This window comes from Ornithorhynchus anatinus, chromosome 12 (genome assembly GCF_004115215.2).
Source record: "Ornithorhynchus anatinus isolate Pmale09 chromosome 12, mOrnAna1.pri.v4, whole genome shotgun sequence".
Lineage (NCBI taxonomy): Eukaryota > Metazoa > Chordata > Mammalia > Monotremata > Ornithorhynchidae > Ornithorhynchus > Ornithorhynchus anatinus.
The window spans coordinates 30388435-30403826 of record NC_041739.1 but is presented as its reverse complement, the minus strand read 5'-3'; the positions used below and the strand labels follow the sequence as shown (position 1 = coordinate 30403826).

The window sequence follows — 15392 nt, the reverse complement described above, 5'->3', positions numbered from 1 at the left end:
AGGGCTTAATAAATACCACAGTTACTATTATTTTACCGCGGCAGAGGTAAAAGTAATTGGGAACTCTTCAGAACGCCTTTTGGTTAAAAATGTCAATGCAGAAATAGACATTCTAGTCTGAATTGTCGGAATCTCATGTGGCCAGGCCAGACCTCAGAATGACCCGGGAGGGGACTATGAAAGGTCAGCATAGAAATTCCCCGACTTGGTTGCAGCCTTGGGTGGCCAGAGTGCTGCAGTGCATCGTCTGTGCCACCTGTTTGGCCTCAATCCCTGCATGGCTGCAGGTCTGGGGAGGAGGAGAGATGGAGAAGGGGACACTCTGAGTTCTCAGGCCCCCAGATCCCCCCTGGAGGCCGCTTGCTTTCAATTGGCTATTATTAAATAACTCTCATCTCTCAAGATCAACTCTTCACATTGTAAAGTGTATTCTTTCCCATACTTCTTTTCACGTCGGTTTCACTTGAGTGCAGTGATACACTGACCATGGATTGCCATACTTTAATTCACACCCTGCTGTGCTTTCTGCTTATTTATACAGCAGCACAAACAATCAGGCCCATGGAAGTTTTGCACTAACTCTGGCCTTCTGCCCATCCACCCACCCCACCTTCCACAAGTCCTAAAACCCGTCACAGGCCTGAGTACTGTCAAATATTCTGCCCAGGAAGAAACTCGAAATTATTTTAGTACCATATTGATACCTATAAAATCCAAATATTAATATGAAGATTTCCCTTTGCTCTAACACATCCATCCCCATGAGATTTTTTCTTCAAATGATTTCTGCATTTGCTTAAAGGATTCTGTCATTCCGAATGATAATAACTTTCGTTTGAAGAGCTCTTCTAGCTAGTTGCCAGAGATGGACTTCTTCAGAAAGGCAGAGAAAGAGGAAAATCATATAGCATATTCCCAAGAAAGTATATGATATAGAAGCAAGAATTAGATTCTGAGCCCATGGGCTAGTCAAAAAGTATGTCCCTTTTCCTTTATCATATCATTCCCCAGGATTTTTTTTCTTCAGATTTCTTCTCTTGCTTGTGTGATTCCTGCTGTTAGGGTGGTTTTGAAGTTTGTTAGCACTTGCTCATTTCAACTTAATTTCTTTCACGCCTTCAGAAATCATTAATGACCTTTCATTCTTGAGCCATAAGCAGAGACACGTACTTTATTTTTGCAGTGGCTCAGAATATACAAAACAAGTGTATCCTGGCAGCTCCCTACCACTCTCCTTTTGAAATCTTCTTCTTCTCACAGATCCTTTTGTGCATCATTTTTCTGTGGAACAGAAGCAGTATAATGGAGAAAGAACACCTCTCTTCCTTATTTCTTTGAACGGAGACGTGTGATTGAAACTCTCCTCGTAACGTGCTGGCAACAGATTGAAAGGTTTCCCTGCTGGTCTGCATCTTGCACTGAATGTGGATTTCCTAGAGAGAAAGCCCAGGCTCGGGGAGGATACAGGCAGATGCAGTACCCAGACAAACACTCTAATTCTTCTGAAGATGCCGCAATCCACTCTATCTCAGGCATTGAATACGCCCCATATTAAATGCTGAGGATAATTCCATGCCCATAATCCACTCTATTTTAGACATTGAATAAACCCCATATTAAATGCTGAGGAGAATGGGTGATAATTACATGCCCAAAACCCACTCTATCTCAGACATTGAATGAGCCCCATATTAAATGCTGATGAGAGTAGGTGATAATTACACACTCGCAATCCACTCTATCTCAAACACTGAATAAGCTCCGTATTAAATGCTGAGGAGAATAGATGATAATTACCGTTCTTGCGCACACACGTGTGTTTGAGGATGAAACTCCTGACCCTGCAGCCCTATCCCCGCATATGGGTATGATTGTGCTCTTCAGGGGCTCACGATACAAAGAGTTGAGGACCACCCAGAGAGGAAAGCAGAGATACTGACTTGCCCAAGGACATAGATCAGGCAAGTGGCAGTGTAGAATTAGAACCCAGATCCCCGAATTCCCAGCCTTGTACACCTTCCATTAGGCCAAACTGCTTCTCAAATTCTTCCGCTAAACAGCCTGATAGTGAGAACTGGTCCGAGAGAAAAATGTTCCACATCTATACTACCACATCTGTTGATATTATAGACTTTCACAGGGGAGTGGGTCCTGATCCCTAAAAGACAACAAGATTCTGGACATCTTCAGAGGTGGGAGAGTAACCAAAGACAAAAACAAGATGAATTAATAGTATTTATTGAGAACTTAATATTTGCAGAGCACAGTACTAAGCCTTTTGGGGGATTCATTGAAACAGAGTTGGTAGGCATGTTCCCTAACCACAAGGAGCTTACAGTCTAGAGGGGAGACAGGCGTTAAAATAAACTATGGATGTAGACATGAGCCTAGTTTGGTTAAAGGCATAGCCACAGATGGGTAAAATATGCAGATCTGGTCACAGTAGAGCTGGAGAACTGTCAACACCAGGAGAATGGAGAAGCTCCCTTATAGAACTTATAGAACAGTGCCTGGCACATAGAAAGTGCTTAACAAATACGTTGTTTTTTTTTTAATGCTAATACTTGGAGTGAATGACCATCCACACAACTACACATATGTGTGATATGCCAGGGCTCTAGGGGTAGCGCTCTTCCAGTAATAATAATAAAAGTATTTATTTGTTAAGCACTTATGATATGCAGAGTACTGTTCTAAGCGCTGGAGTAGATTTACAGGGTAATCAGGTTGTCCCACGTGAGGCTCACAGTCTTCATCCCCATTTTACAGATGAGGTCACTGAGGCACAGAGAAGTGAAGTGACTTGCCCACAGTCACACAGCTGACAGATGGCAGAGCCGGGATTTGAACTCATGACCTCTGACTCCCAAGCCCGGGCTCTTGCCACGGAGCCACGCAGTTGCCTCATGTGCAAAGTAGGAACTCAATACCTGTCCTAAATAAGGGAGAACCTATTTAGAATATGAGCCCTTTAAGGGACCTGTTCAACTTGTAGCTACCTCAGTGCATAGTGCAGTGTTTGGCATATAGAAATGCTTAACAAATACTATTATCACTATTATCATTATTATTCATGGATTATTTCTACCAACTCAGTTGTATTGTACTCTTTCAAGTGATTAGGACAGTACTCTGCATAGAGTAAGCCCTCAATAAAGAACATAAATGGAGTGAGTCATTTGAGTGAAAACAAGTTCTCTTTGGCATTCTTGTACTCTCTGTGCTCCTCTCTTCCTAGGCTGTGCTTGGGTTGGGGGAAATATTGGCATAAGCCACTCTGGGGAAGATTATTATTAATTGCTGTTACACTTCTGCACGGGTTACTCCAGGTACAATTTCCCTGAGAGTGCTCTGCACGCAGTCAGCGCTCAGTAAATACAGTTATCTGATAAGCATTGTTTAAGGTAGCGGGAAAAAGGGTTTTTCCTGGCATTTTAACATCTGTGGTAGTTTTCTTCTATAGTGATTATTATTTTTGTCCATAGCTATTCTATATATATATTTTTGAAAAACCACTTTTTATCCCTCCTGCCTCTTGCGTTTCTGAGAGCATCGGCTTTGAAGGACCAGCAGAAGGAAAGCAAACTACAAAAACGCCTGGGGGAATAAGCCAGTAACTAGCATCTGAACCCTGCAGGACCTAAAGAGTTTTTTATGCTATGCGCCATGACTGATTATTGAGCTTCACAACGATTTTTATGAGTAGTATTAAACTGTAAACTCCTAATGGGCAGGAGATGGGTCCCTTATATTGTATTCTCCCAAGCTCTGCATACAGTAAGCGATCAGTAAATGTGATTGCCTGACTGTCTCCAATCCGATCATCCTGTATCTACCCCAGCTTTTAGCACAGTGCTTGGTACAAAGTACTGAGTAAATGCCATAACCCTTCCTACTCCACTCCTGCCAAGCTCTTTTTTAGATGGAAGCAGGGGTTGTAGGGTTTTGGACCCATGCTACCTTCCAGATTGCCATGGTCGCAGCGGCCTGGTTTCCTTACTTCTTCTGAGAGCAGGAGGGATCAGGAACTTTCTTATCTGTTCCCGCTAGGCCCGAGTGCTGGAGAGCCATGCTGTGAGTCTGCCTGCAGGACCGCAGGAGTCTAATTGCACAGGTTTTGGAAATGCTCTTTAAGGGGCAGATTTAGGCCATCCAATGACAATGAAGCAGGTCATTTTTTTCATTTTTCGTTTTTAGGTTACCCCAGGATGTCAAAAATCGTGGTATTTATACACCTAAAAATGGAAGCAGTATGTAACTCAGCAGCCGCATCCCGGGATATCGATGACCTATTGGGATGATGTAAATTCGGCAAAGAAACTGACAATCCTGGGGGTACAGAGCCGATACACTGGATCAACTAACACTAGCAAAATAAACAGTTCTGATGATGCATGTGTTCATTGTTCTAAAGCTGTAGTAACCTTGATGAGCCAATGGGCCCCGCTGCAGCTGCCTCATCGCTGCAGAATCTCGGGGGACCCCCGGGCACCCCGGGAGCTGTGCCCCGATCTGTTCCGCTGCTAATGTCTTTCTTCGCTTCTGCTCCTTTGCCACAGGCTACGCATCGAAACAGAACTGTGAGCCAAAATCTCAGCACAAGGGACAGAAAGTCGGTGCCTATTCCCTCCGAGGACCATTTTAGACTCGCCCCGGCAGAGCCCACCGGCCTCTACGAAAGCCAGTTATCGAGCCCATGCTTAAGTAGTCTGCGGAAGGAAAAGGAAGGTGCGGACGTCATCCAGCGCCCAAGAGGCCACGAAGCCCTCGCCCCGGCGGTCACCCAGAAGTCCCTGCCTGAAGGCATCCAGCACTCCATCCGGCACGCAACCAAGACCCCGGGGCCTTCCGGACCCCCAGAGACAGTGCAGGAACAGGCCCCCCGGGCCCGCCATTACTCTGCCTTCACGAGCAGACTGGGCCAGCCCCCCAGGGGGCCCATCTCTTTGCACATGTACAGCAGGAAAAACGTTTTCCTCTATCCCAGTTTACATACCACTGAGCTACAGACTCAAGGCCAGCAAGATGGGTAACGGGGTCTTTCCCTTCCTGAAGCGGAGCAGGAGGGAAGGTGCTTTGGGCCCGGGTCTCTCATACAGGCTTATGCCACTTCTTTGTTTGGCCCCGCTGTTTACATTGGCTTTGAGCTCCTTTTCTTTTCCATCTGAGAGGAGGGCAGGAGGACGGACAAGCATGTTCATTTAATTAGATCGAACCGCCTCACCGATGGGATGACTTATGGAATAAATAGGACCACCTCTCCCATTTACCCAGTCCATAATATGCCCAATTTTCTGATCTTTTGCCTCCATCATTCACTGTCACATATCGACGTTTCGGAGGATAATATCGGATAGCGCGGTGTTTACTTAATGATGTTCCTGTGGAAGTAGATGTGAGGAATGAATAGATGACAGAATAGTAAACAACCTTAATCACATAATTAATAAAAGGAGAAAGGGAAAAGGATGGGTCTGGGAGACCTCGATTTTGCTGTTATGACTGTTCGAACGATGGCCCTCGCCTGTCTCCCCAGTGTGTACAGTTGTGCCTGTCTTAAAGGGGAAAGCCTATTATTTGTCCCTTAAATGTCCAGTTTGCACCGGGTCCTGAGGGTTTCAAACTGAGTAATTGCTACATGAATTGTTAGTGACAGCTTTGAGCCACCCAAAATCTTTCTTTCGGGGCTCTTTTACTGATGTTGTTCTAAGACTCCGACCAAGCACATTTTGCTGCACTTAGTTGTCGTGTCACAAATTATGGCTCGGTCATAATGCCCTGTGACTCATGATGCCATGATGTTCCACATCTCAGAAGATCGAGCGGAGCAGAGAGGAAAGGCTGAGGAGAATTTTTTTATATGGAATTTGTTCAAGGCTTGCTATGTGTCGAACTCTTTTCTAAGCTCTGGGGTGGGTCAGGTACAGACCCTCTCCCACAGAGGGCTCACAGTCAACTAGGAGGGAGAACAGGTACTGAATCCCTATTTTTTGCAGTTGAGGAAACGGAGGCACAGAGAAGTTAAGTGACTTGTCCAAGATCACACAACAGGCAAGCAGCAGAGTAAGTCCTCTGACTCCCAGACTCGAGCATTAACTATTAGGCCACGCTGCTTCTCAGAGCCTCCCTTGCTCATATCCAAATTCTTCTCACAGTCAATAGGCACATCTCTAAACCTTCCAGCCCTCATAGATCAGAGGAGCAAGAACACATCATCTTACCTGACACGTATTTTCTCTGGTCTTTTAGAAAACTAAAATTGCATTTGAGATAGTGGCACCCTGTCCACTGAAGTAGCAATCCAGAGTGAGAAACTAGCTCCAGGGAGTAGCTACCTGGGGACAGAGGGCATTTATTTGACTGCTGTGGGGTAGGAAGCACATTGTCCCAAATCACTACAGTGCCCTTTAGAGTAATTCACGTGAAATACACCCATAAATCTGGAGGAAGATGCCTCTTTCGTAGGCAGGCAGAGCCAGGAGAAATGCCACAGTATGCTTAGATATCAGTAAACTTTTCCAACTTGATTCAAAGCCAGCGCATCTCCTACAAATTGCTTCTATCAACTCGACTGCATGATCCGCTTATCTTCCCTGTGGCTGGAATCCATCAGAGTACCCCAACCAGGGGGGATAAAACCAAATGGAGGTAGCAGATAGCATGCCTAGGACTCCCTTAGCAATTAGCATTCTGTCAGAATCCAAATCTCCTTGCGGAGAGGCCCGGGAATTGTGGGTCTGAGGGAAACCTGTTGGATTACCTTAGGCTGCGATAAGCCGCGATTCTGATTGTAGTTCATTTTAGGAGAGCGTTTGGTCTCCAGACATCAGGTAATTTGTGGACTATCCTCTAGCTTCACCTTTGGTTTTATCTAAGAGAATGAAGGAAAGCGTTTTGCAAATTCTTTCTTTGGCGGTGTCCGTAACGCGGTCGATCCTGCTTCGCTCACCCAACCCCAGTGGACACGTGATCAACGGGTCAAACCCCTAGTTATTGGGATGAAACTCCTAGTTTAATTTATGATCAACAAGGAAAGGGACACAGTGTGAAGCAGCATGGCCAGTGGATAGAGCGTGGGCCTGGGAGTCAGAAGGAGCTGGCTTCTAATCCCCACTCTGCCACTTGTCTGCTGCGGGACAATGGGCAGGTCACTTCCCTTCTCTGTGCCTCCATTTCCTCACCTGTAAAATGGGGAGTAAGACTGTGAGCCCCATGTGGGACAAGGACTGTGTCCAGCCTAATTAGGTTATATCTACCCCAGCACTTAGAACAGTGCCTAGCACATAGTAAGCGCTTAGCAAATACCATTCATAAAATTTTACTCTTGAAAATCACATTTTCTTTAGGACGGTGGAAGGACTGAGGTTTAAAAGAAAGGCTCGATGGTGAGTGTTCAGTATGAAAACCACCTGGATTTGTCCTAGAAGTAGTGAATGTTACAGATATCTTTCAAATTTGTAAATACATTAGCATGAAAGAATAATCGTTTGTTCGCAGGATACAACAGCATTGTCTATCACAAATAACGGTTTTGATTTGATCCTATATACTTCATCCTTTTATTTTCCTGGAACAATGGGCTTTGGAATTATTATACTTTTTAAAAACAATCTATTTAAGAAACCTGTTTTTAACTAGACATTTTAAGAGACTATTAAACACTAGTATTTTCTTGGAGAAATCTTTTTTAAAAGCCAACAAATCAAACTCCTGAATAAAGTGGGACAGGTAAAAAATGGAGGGTTATTTTTAAGAAATATCATCTTGAAGCCATTTTGTATCTGCATTTTCAGTATTGTTATACTATTGATTGTAATACTGAGTGTAAAAGAGGCCTGAGGGAGTCATAAACCCAGGTGTAATGTACAGAACAGCAGGACTGTAAAACAAGGCCTTGAGTGGCCTTCTCTGAAGGGTAGAGTAATTCACAGAACAATTACATGTGGATGGTCTTTCAGAGAATCAATTCCTTTGTACTCGAATCTCAAATTTTCTAAGTTTCATGTGCAAAAGTGATTTATACATTTCTGCTAAGCTACCTAGGGAAAAAAAATCTCATTGTTTGTACCATAATAGTGTCTCTACCTTTCCCTCCTCTTCCCTCTGTGCATGTCTGCATTTAAGCCAAGTCAACTTCCCGGAAAAGTTTTGCTGCACATTGCTTCTTTGGTTCCAAGCCTGGTGGTATTTTCAAGAAGGACATTTTAAGGAGAGGTAGAGAGAGATCCCCAGTGTAAAAGCCATTTCCTTACGATCAACTGTCCCATTTTTGGAGAATTAGTTTGGTGCCGCGAAATTAATTTCTGAACATTCAATACTTTTAATAATTTGATATGCTAATGAAAGCACAACAAACGAGATGCCGTGTCTCTCTGGAATACACCCCAGTGCATGTGCAATTAAGGCCAAGGCAGAACTGTACATGAAGATTATTGTGAGTCTTCCGGGTTGGGATAGCAATTTGCCAGGATGGTAGGCCCGACATTATATCCACTTTCAAAAGAGTCATTTCTGCTGATTATTGAGTGTATAATGAAGAGCAGAGGATCTGGTCAGTAGACAACATTTTCTTAGTTCAGTGCCCATTTTCCTTAGAACCAGAGGTAATTTAATTGATTTCAGTAGTTTTGCCAGCATCTGCTCATCAGACTCTCTTGAATACTTTTAGTCTTATCCAAGCCTCTCCTTTCAGCTCCTCAGCCGTTGGTCGCCAAAGGAAATTATCTGGAGAGAAACTGAAAATACAGATGGACTGAGCAACGGGGTTCACAGAGGGCCTTAGTTTCCTTTGCTCTGCTCTCATTTCCAGAAGCTAATTCACAGGAAGAGTCTTTTGGCCAGGAAAGGGAGAGATGGGTAAAGATGTGTTCTCCAAGACCAGTCTCCGTGTTGAACCTTTCTTTCTCTGGCTTCCCCCCATCCACTTGCTCCCAACACTGAATAGGAGGGTAGAGAAGCAGCATGGCTTAGTTGGTAGAGCACGGGCTTGGTAGTCAGAAGGATGTGAGTTCTTATTCCAGCCCCGCCACCTGACTGGTGTATGACCTTGGGCAAGTCGCTTCATTTCTCTGGGCCTCAGTTCCCTCATCTGGAAAATGGGGATTAAGATGTGAGCCCTATGTGGGACAGGGACTGAGTCCAACTCTACCTCGTATGTACCCCAGCACTTAGTACAGTGCCTGATATATAGTAAGCTCTTAAATACCGCAATTATTATGAGAAAGATCCCTTCCCCACTCTAAGAACCTCTCACCATTCCCTCTCCAGAGTCCTTGAGGAAAGTGTCCTGGGAGTAGGGGGTGGGACAGGGCATGTACTGAGTGCTCACGGTGTAGAGAACTGTACTGAATGCTTGAGGGAGTACTAATTTAGTAGACACATTCCCTGTCCACAGGAGGTTACAGTCTAAGGAATGAGTTCACTGTGGGAAGGGAATGTATCTGCTTATTGTGATATTGTACTCTCCAAAGCAATTTTACAGTCCTTTGCACAAAGTAACCTCTCAATAAATACGATTGAATGAATGAATGAAAGCAAGAGGTTCCCAGATGCCATCTCGTCTTATAATAGCCAGGGAACCCCAGGAATTTAGGACTCCACATTCTGGGTTGTAGAGAGATGGATGGGACTGGGGAAGTCCAGTGACTTCCTGAGGCTGCTCTAGCAGTCAGGGCCAGTGGTTGAGGGATTTGTCAACTTCAGGGCTGAGTTTACTTAGACGTGCTGAGCCCTGGAAATGGGTGAAGAACTCTGCCCCGCTGAGTTTTGGAACAGAGCACAAGGCTCTGCCCTCCTACCCCTCAACCACCACCCACCTTAATCACCACAGACTATTAGTAGAGTGAGGGGAACCAGTCACAGCAGCAGCAGGAGAGATGCCAAGTGCCCAGAAACCCGGGCACCTTTTCCAGTCCATGTCAAGCCATTCCCCCAGTCCTCAGTCTTACCGCATAACCCTTATCAATGAGCTCACAGCTTCTGGGGATTCTAATCCAACCAGTTACATGTAAGGGCCCATCTTATGAGGGTCTTATTAGACATTGGCATCGTAAGCAGGGTTATTTATTCCTCTCCCGTGGCATCGTTACGGGATGTGCCTTCGATTATGAGTACGGCACCAGGGCTACCCAGTCTTCCCCCCTACATTTTCATGTGTTTCCAGATCCAAAGAGTTATACTGAAGCTGATTCAGGAACTTCGACTGGCTTAGATCCAGCCAAACGGATTTGAGCCGTTGCTTAACTTTCCAATAAAATCCCCCCAGAATTTTCCCTCTCTGTTGTCTGGTTTTTATCTTTCCTTGCACCAAGAGTTTCACCTGAAAAACTGGAGCATCATTGTCCCAGGGTATACAATTATTCCAGGCCAGGAACAATCTGTCATCCAACACTGATGCCCTACATCACCAGTGAAATTCCATTTTTCTTGTTGCTGACCACAGATTAAGAATCGATACTGAAAATCGGGACTAGCCTATTTCACAATCCTATGAAAATTTATGAATTACAACGTGATTCAATTCTTATGGGTGTAAATTAAAATGTAAAGAGGAAACCAATGTTAATTATCAAGGTAATGTAAATGCTCCATTTATTGAAAACATGCGAAACATTGAGTCATTTCCATCAGTGAAGATATATAGAGATAGACATAATCAAAAAGGCCGGGGTAAAAGAGTTAGGTAGGATGGTCTCTATCTGTTGCCGAATTGTACATTCCAAGCGCTTAGTATGGTGCTCTGCACATAGTAAGTGCTCAATAGATACTATTGAAAGAATGAAATAGTAATGGTAGGGTGATGGTTGATTAAAGTAATTGGCTAATGGTTAAACAGAACAGAAGTTGCAGGGTAATAGTTGAAAGAGCCATAGTAGCAGCGTATTAGGGTAAAACAGAGTACCGGTGACAGGGTAGGATGAGGAGGAGGAGTAGAAATAGTACTAATAGTAGCACTAAATAATCATAATAATGTTGGTATTTGTTAAGCACTTACTATGTGCCAAGCACTGTTCTAAGCACTGGGATAGATACAAGGCATCACGTGGGGCTCACAGTGTTCAACCCCCTTTGACAGATGAGGTCACTGAGGTTCAGAGAAGTGTCTTGCCCAAATTCACACCGTTGACAAGTGGCAGAGCCGGGATTAGAAACCATGACCCCTGACTCCCAAGCCCGGGCTCTTTCCACTGAGCCACGTTGCTTCTCCTAGCACTAGTGCTAGTAGTAATAACAATAGTAATAACAGTATTTATTCAGCACCCACTAGGTGCTTCAGAAAGTACAAGATACTGAGACGTGTTCTCTGCCAGCATGGACCTTACACTCTATCTGGAGACAACGGGACAGACAAAGTTATTTAGAAATCACATTATTAGCATATAAATTGGCTGAATTGTTTTCACTTATATATACAAGTGCTTCTGAAGTATTAGCAAACATATATGGAAGGGACAGAGGAGGTTGTTGGAGGAGGTTGGATTTTCAGAAAGTCTTGGACTCGGGGAAAGCTGTGGTTTGGCAGTTTAACAGAGGGAGAGGATGTTACAGGCTGGGAGAACAACATGAATGACGGAGTTGGAGACAGGAGGGTAACGAGACAGCATTCAGTTAAAGGGGTCGCTTAATGAGACTAAGTCCTCATTTCCCTAAGCTCTAAGCCCTCATTTCCTCTTCTTCCACTCCCTTCTGCATCTTCCTTGCACTTGAATTTGCACTCTTTATTCACCCCTTTCTCAGCCCCCCAGGATTTACGTACATATCCTTAATTTATTTATTTAAACTGATGCCTGTCTCTCCCTCTAGATCGGGTAAGGATTGTGTTTGCCGACTGTTTATGTTGCACAGAGCTCGGCACACGGTAAGTGCTCAGTAAATACGATCAATTAATCAGTTGATTGGACACAGAGAACTGGGAGTTAGCCGGAGCAGGGAGCAGGTAAAAATAACTGTTGTATTAGGTAAATGCTAACTATATTCCAAGCACTGTTCTAAGCACTGGGGTAGATACAAGATAATCAGGTCCCAGAGTCTAAGTAGGAGGGAGAACGGATATTGAATCCTCATTTTTGATGAGGGAACTGAGGCACAGCGAGGTTAAGTGACTTGTCCAAGGCTACACAGCCGAAAAATGGCAGAAGTGGGATTAGAATCCAGGTTCGCTGACTCCCAGGCCGGTGCTCTTTCCACTAGGCCAGATTTACGGATGGGAACCGTGGATGCTTTATGCTGAGGGAAATGGCAATTCTAATTTCTAATATAGCGGTAACAACACTTTAAGAAGTTGATCCATGCAGCAGAGTGCTGTGTAGCATAGAGGGGCAGGAGGCTGGAGACAAGGAGACCAGTGAGAGGTTGATACAATAGTCTAGCCACAGAGTACCATGGCCTAGTTTGGGTGAAGAGGGAAAGGATAGTCCTTATGATATTATGTAGGGAGAACCGGCAGGATTTAGCAGTAAATTGAATGTGAGAGTTGAAAGGCAGTGAAGATTCAAGGACACTAAAGTTAAGACCTTTTGGGACAGGAACACTGGTGGCATTAACAAGGTGAAGAAGTTGAGAGGGAGAGAGGATTTGGGAGGAGATATTCCGGTGGAAGAGATGTGGAATTTAAGCTTCGTTGAAAGGTTGGGGTTGGAGAGCTATGTTTAGAGGTCATCACATAGAATTGAGTTCCCCGAGAGAGAAAATGTAGAGTGAGAAGGTTTAGGAGGCCCAGGACAAAGTCTTGTGGGATACTCATATTTAGGGACAAGAGGTAGAAGAGAAGGCAATAAATGAAACTAAGCAGCAGCCGATACAGTGGTGGGAAGAGAAGCAGGTTTGTGTTGTGCAAAACCAAAGCCTGGCAGTGTTAATAGAATCAAAAAGAATAATAATGCAATAATGCAGGATACTAGATGAATAGTCACCAGTGGCAGGGTGATACAGTTATACAGAGTGCTATAATAGTCCCTTCCCTAGTAATTTTCACGTATTTTCCCGATGAATGTAGGTCATGCTGCACAATGGACTCGTAATCATCTGCTCCTCCGTTATCTTGTTCTGTCCTAAACTCTGCATTCTGTTTTTCATCTTTCTTCCCCTTCCCTGTAATTTGGTGCTGGTTTTGTGTTCATTTGTTTCCTGGAACTCAGAACTGAAGTCCAAGTCAACAGCTGGGAGCTGGACAAAGAGGGGAATGTGAGACAGGATGTACCTGATTTTTGGCCTTATGGATCTGGGCCCTAGGCCTCTTCTCATTGAATGGATAGAACACATGCTTCTATCGTAAACTCCAGTAAGATGTCTTGTCCTGGGTTGAGTAGTTGAAATGGACACCCCCACCTCAGTCCCTCTCTCCCACCCCTGCATCTGTTGATCCAGAAAATCTTCTTAAAATCCTTTACCTATTAGAGTTTTTAAAACAGGAAGTACTAGTTCAGAACTGATGAAAAGTTGCTCATGGACATCTTCTCTACTCAGATCCCACTGGGTTGGCTGCTATTCCCGCTTCAAAGTTTCGAGGAAGGAAAGCCTGTACTAAATGTTTGACACCACGATTTTTGTGGGTATCACAGAAGATTGTCCAAGAATTGTTTCTATCCTATCAAAGCACGTGAAGACTATTTGAAACCAACAATATCTACAATACCTACTCATGGAAAGCAATATCACGTGGAATATGTCAAGGATTTCAATAGAAAACATTTTGAAACATGAATTTGTACATCATTAGAATTTCTGTTTGTGAGATCATAATGGGATTTTGTGAGGTTGATCATACCAGAAATCCATTGCATCTAATTTGATTTAGATTCTTGTTGCATAGGGCTATTACTGTGGCTCTTGTCTTCCTAATAAAGACTGATTCTTGTGGAAAACCTTTTAAATTATATTTCTTGAAAAAGGAAGACGAGAATAATCCCTAGAATAAAGTTTTTCTTGTGTAGACTGTGTTCTATCAGGTCAGTTTTCCCTTCTAGTTTCAGTCTCTATTGTTATTAAGATTATTAGTCTACTTGGCTTGAATGCTTGAACCATCTCACTGCCTGGGTCCTATTGCCCTTTTGATAAACTGGCTACTAATTGTTCATTTTGCTTTGTATACCATCCAATCACCTGGACCTCTTCTGCTAGACAGTAGTTGTTATAGTTGATCGGTGACCTAACTTTCTAAAGTCTCTTTTGTATTTCTGGACTGAAATATGACACCATTCGGGTAAGTGGTAAATATTTATATGTTAACTTTCACTGGGTCGTCACCAGCCCTCCGTCCAACCAGTACAAAGTCAAACTTCTCATCGGTCTCGTGAATAATACTAATGGTAATAACGATGGTGTTTGTTAAGCGCTTTCCGTGTGCCAAGCACTGTGGTAGATACAAGGTTATCATGTTGTCCCACTTGGGGCTCACAGTCTTAATCCCCATTTTACAGATGAGGTAACTGAGGCACAGAGAAGTAAAGTGACTTGCCCAAAGTCACACAGCTGACAAGTGGTAGAGCCAGGATTAGAACCCAAGACCTCTGAGTCCCAAGACTGTCCTCTTTCCACTAAGCCACGCTGCTTCTCTGCAAATCTCTCGGAGATCTCCTGTTCGATGGCTGCAGGCTGTGCCTGCTGCCTGTTAACTCTGCTGGTTACCTTTGGTGTGTGTTGTCGGTTATATAAGGAACAGGTGGCAGACCAAGGGGTTAGAGAAGAAGACACATTTTAAAGACACAATAAACAAAAATTATGAATGCTATGGCATAGGACTGGACAGTGGGAGAGCCACAGAAGACTGGCCGAGGTATAGCGTGGCCTAGGAAAACGAGCATGGACCTGGGATTTAAAGAATATGGGTTCTAATTCTAGCTTGACCAGTTGCTCGCTGTATGACCATGGGTAAGTTACTTATCTTCTCTGTGTCTCAGTTTCCTCACCGGTTAAAAAGGGGATTCGATGCCTTTTCTCCCTCCTACATAGACTGTGAATCCTTTGTGGGACAGGGACTATGTCTCTCCTGCTTTACTGGTATCTAACCCAGCACTTAGAACAGTGATTGACAAATAGAATTTAACAAATACCCCAGTAATAATAAGAATAACATAGGCTAGCTCTGGCATGCAGCAATCCGAAAATGGGCAACTAGCTTACAGCAGAAGCTGTGGGAAGTTTGTGATGTCATGGGGAGAAACAAAGAGGGTGCCAGGAGTTGTGGGGAACAAATGAAACAATGTAGCAACAGACAATCTTTACAGGCACGTGTAGAAGGGCAGTTCAGTTACATGATAGTGTTAACCAGCCACGTCAGCACACGCTGCCATCATCTTGCCATCGATAAAATCATTTCGAACCTGAGCTAAGCATATTTCCGTGGTAAATAATTTCTGCCTCACCTAGCACGTTAGCTGGAGTTAGCTCAGGAT

General features: G+C 44.0%; 1 protein-coding gene across 1 annotated transcript in view; it reads left to right on the top strand.

Moving 5' to 3' along the window:
• Nucleotides 1-5452, top strand: part of CCSER1 (coiled-coil serine rich protein 1) — a 409129-nt gene extending 403677 nt beyond the window's left edge. The window contains 1 exon segment of the mRNA XM_039913814.1: nucleotides 4560-5452. Within this exon segment, the coding sequence (XP_039769748.1) occupies nucleotides 4560-5033 (474 nt within the window). The 3' untranslated portion in view covers nucleotides 5034-5452.
• The last annotated feature ends 9940 nt before the right edge of the window (nucleotides 5453-15392 follow it).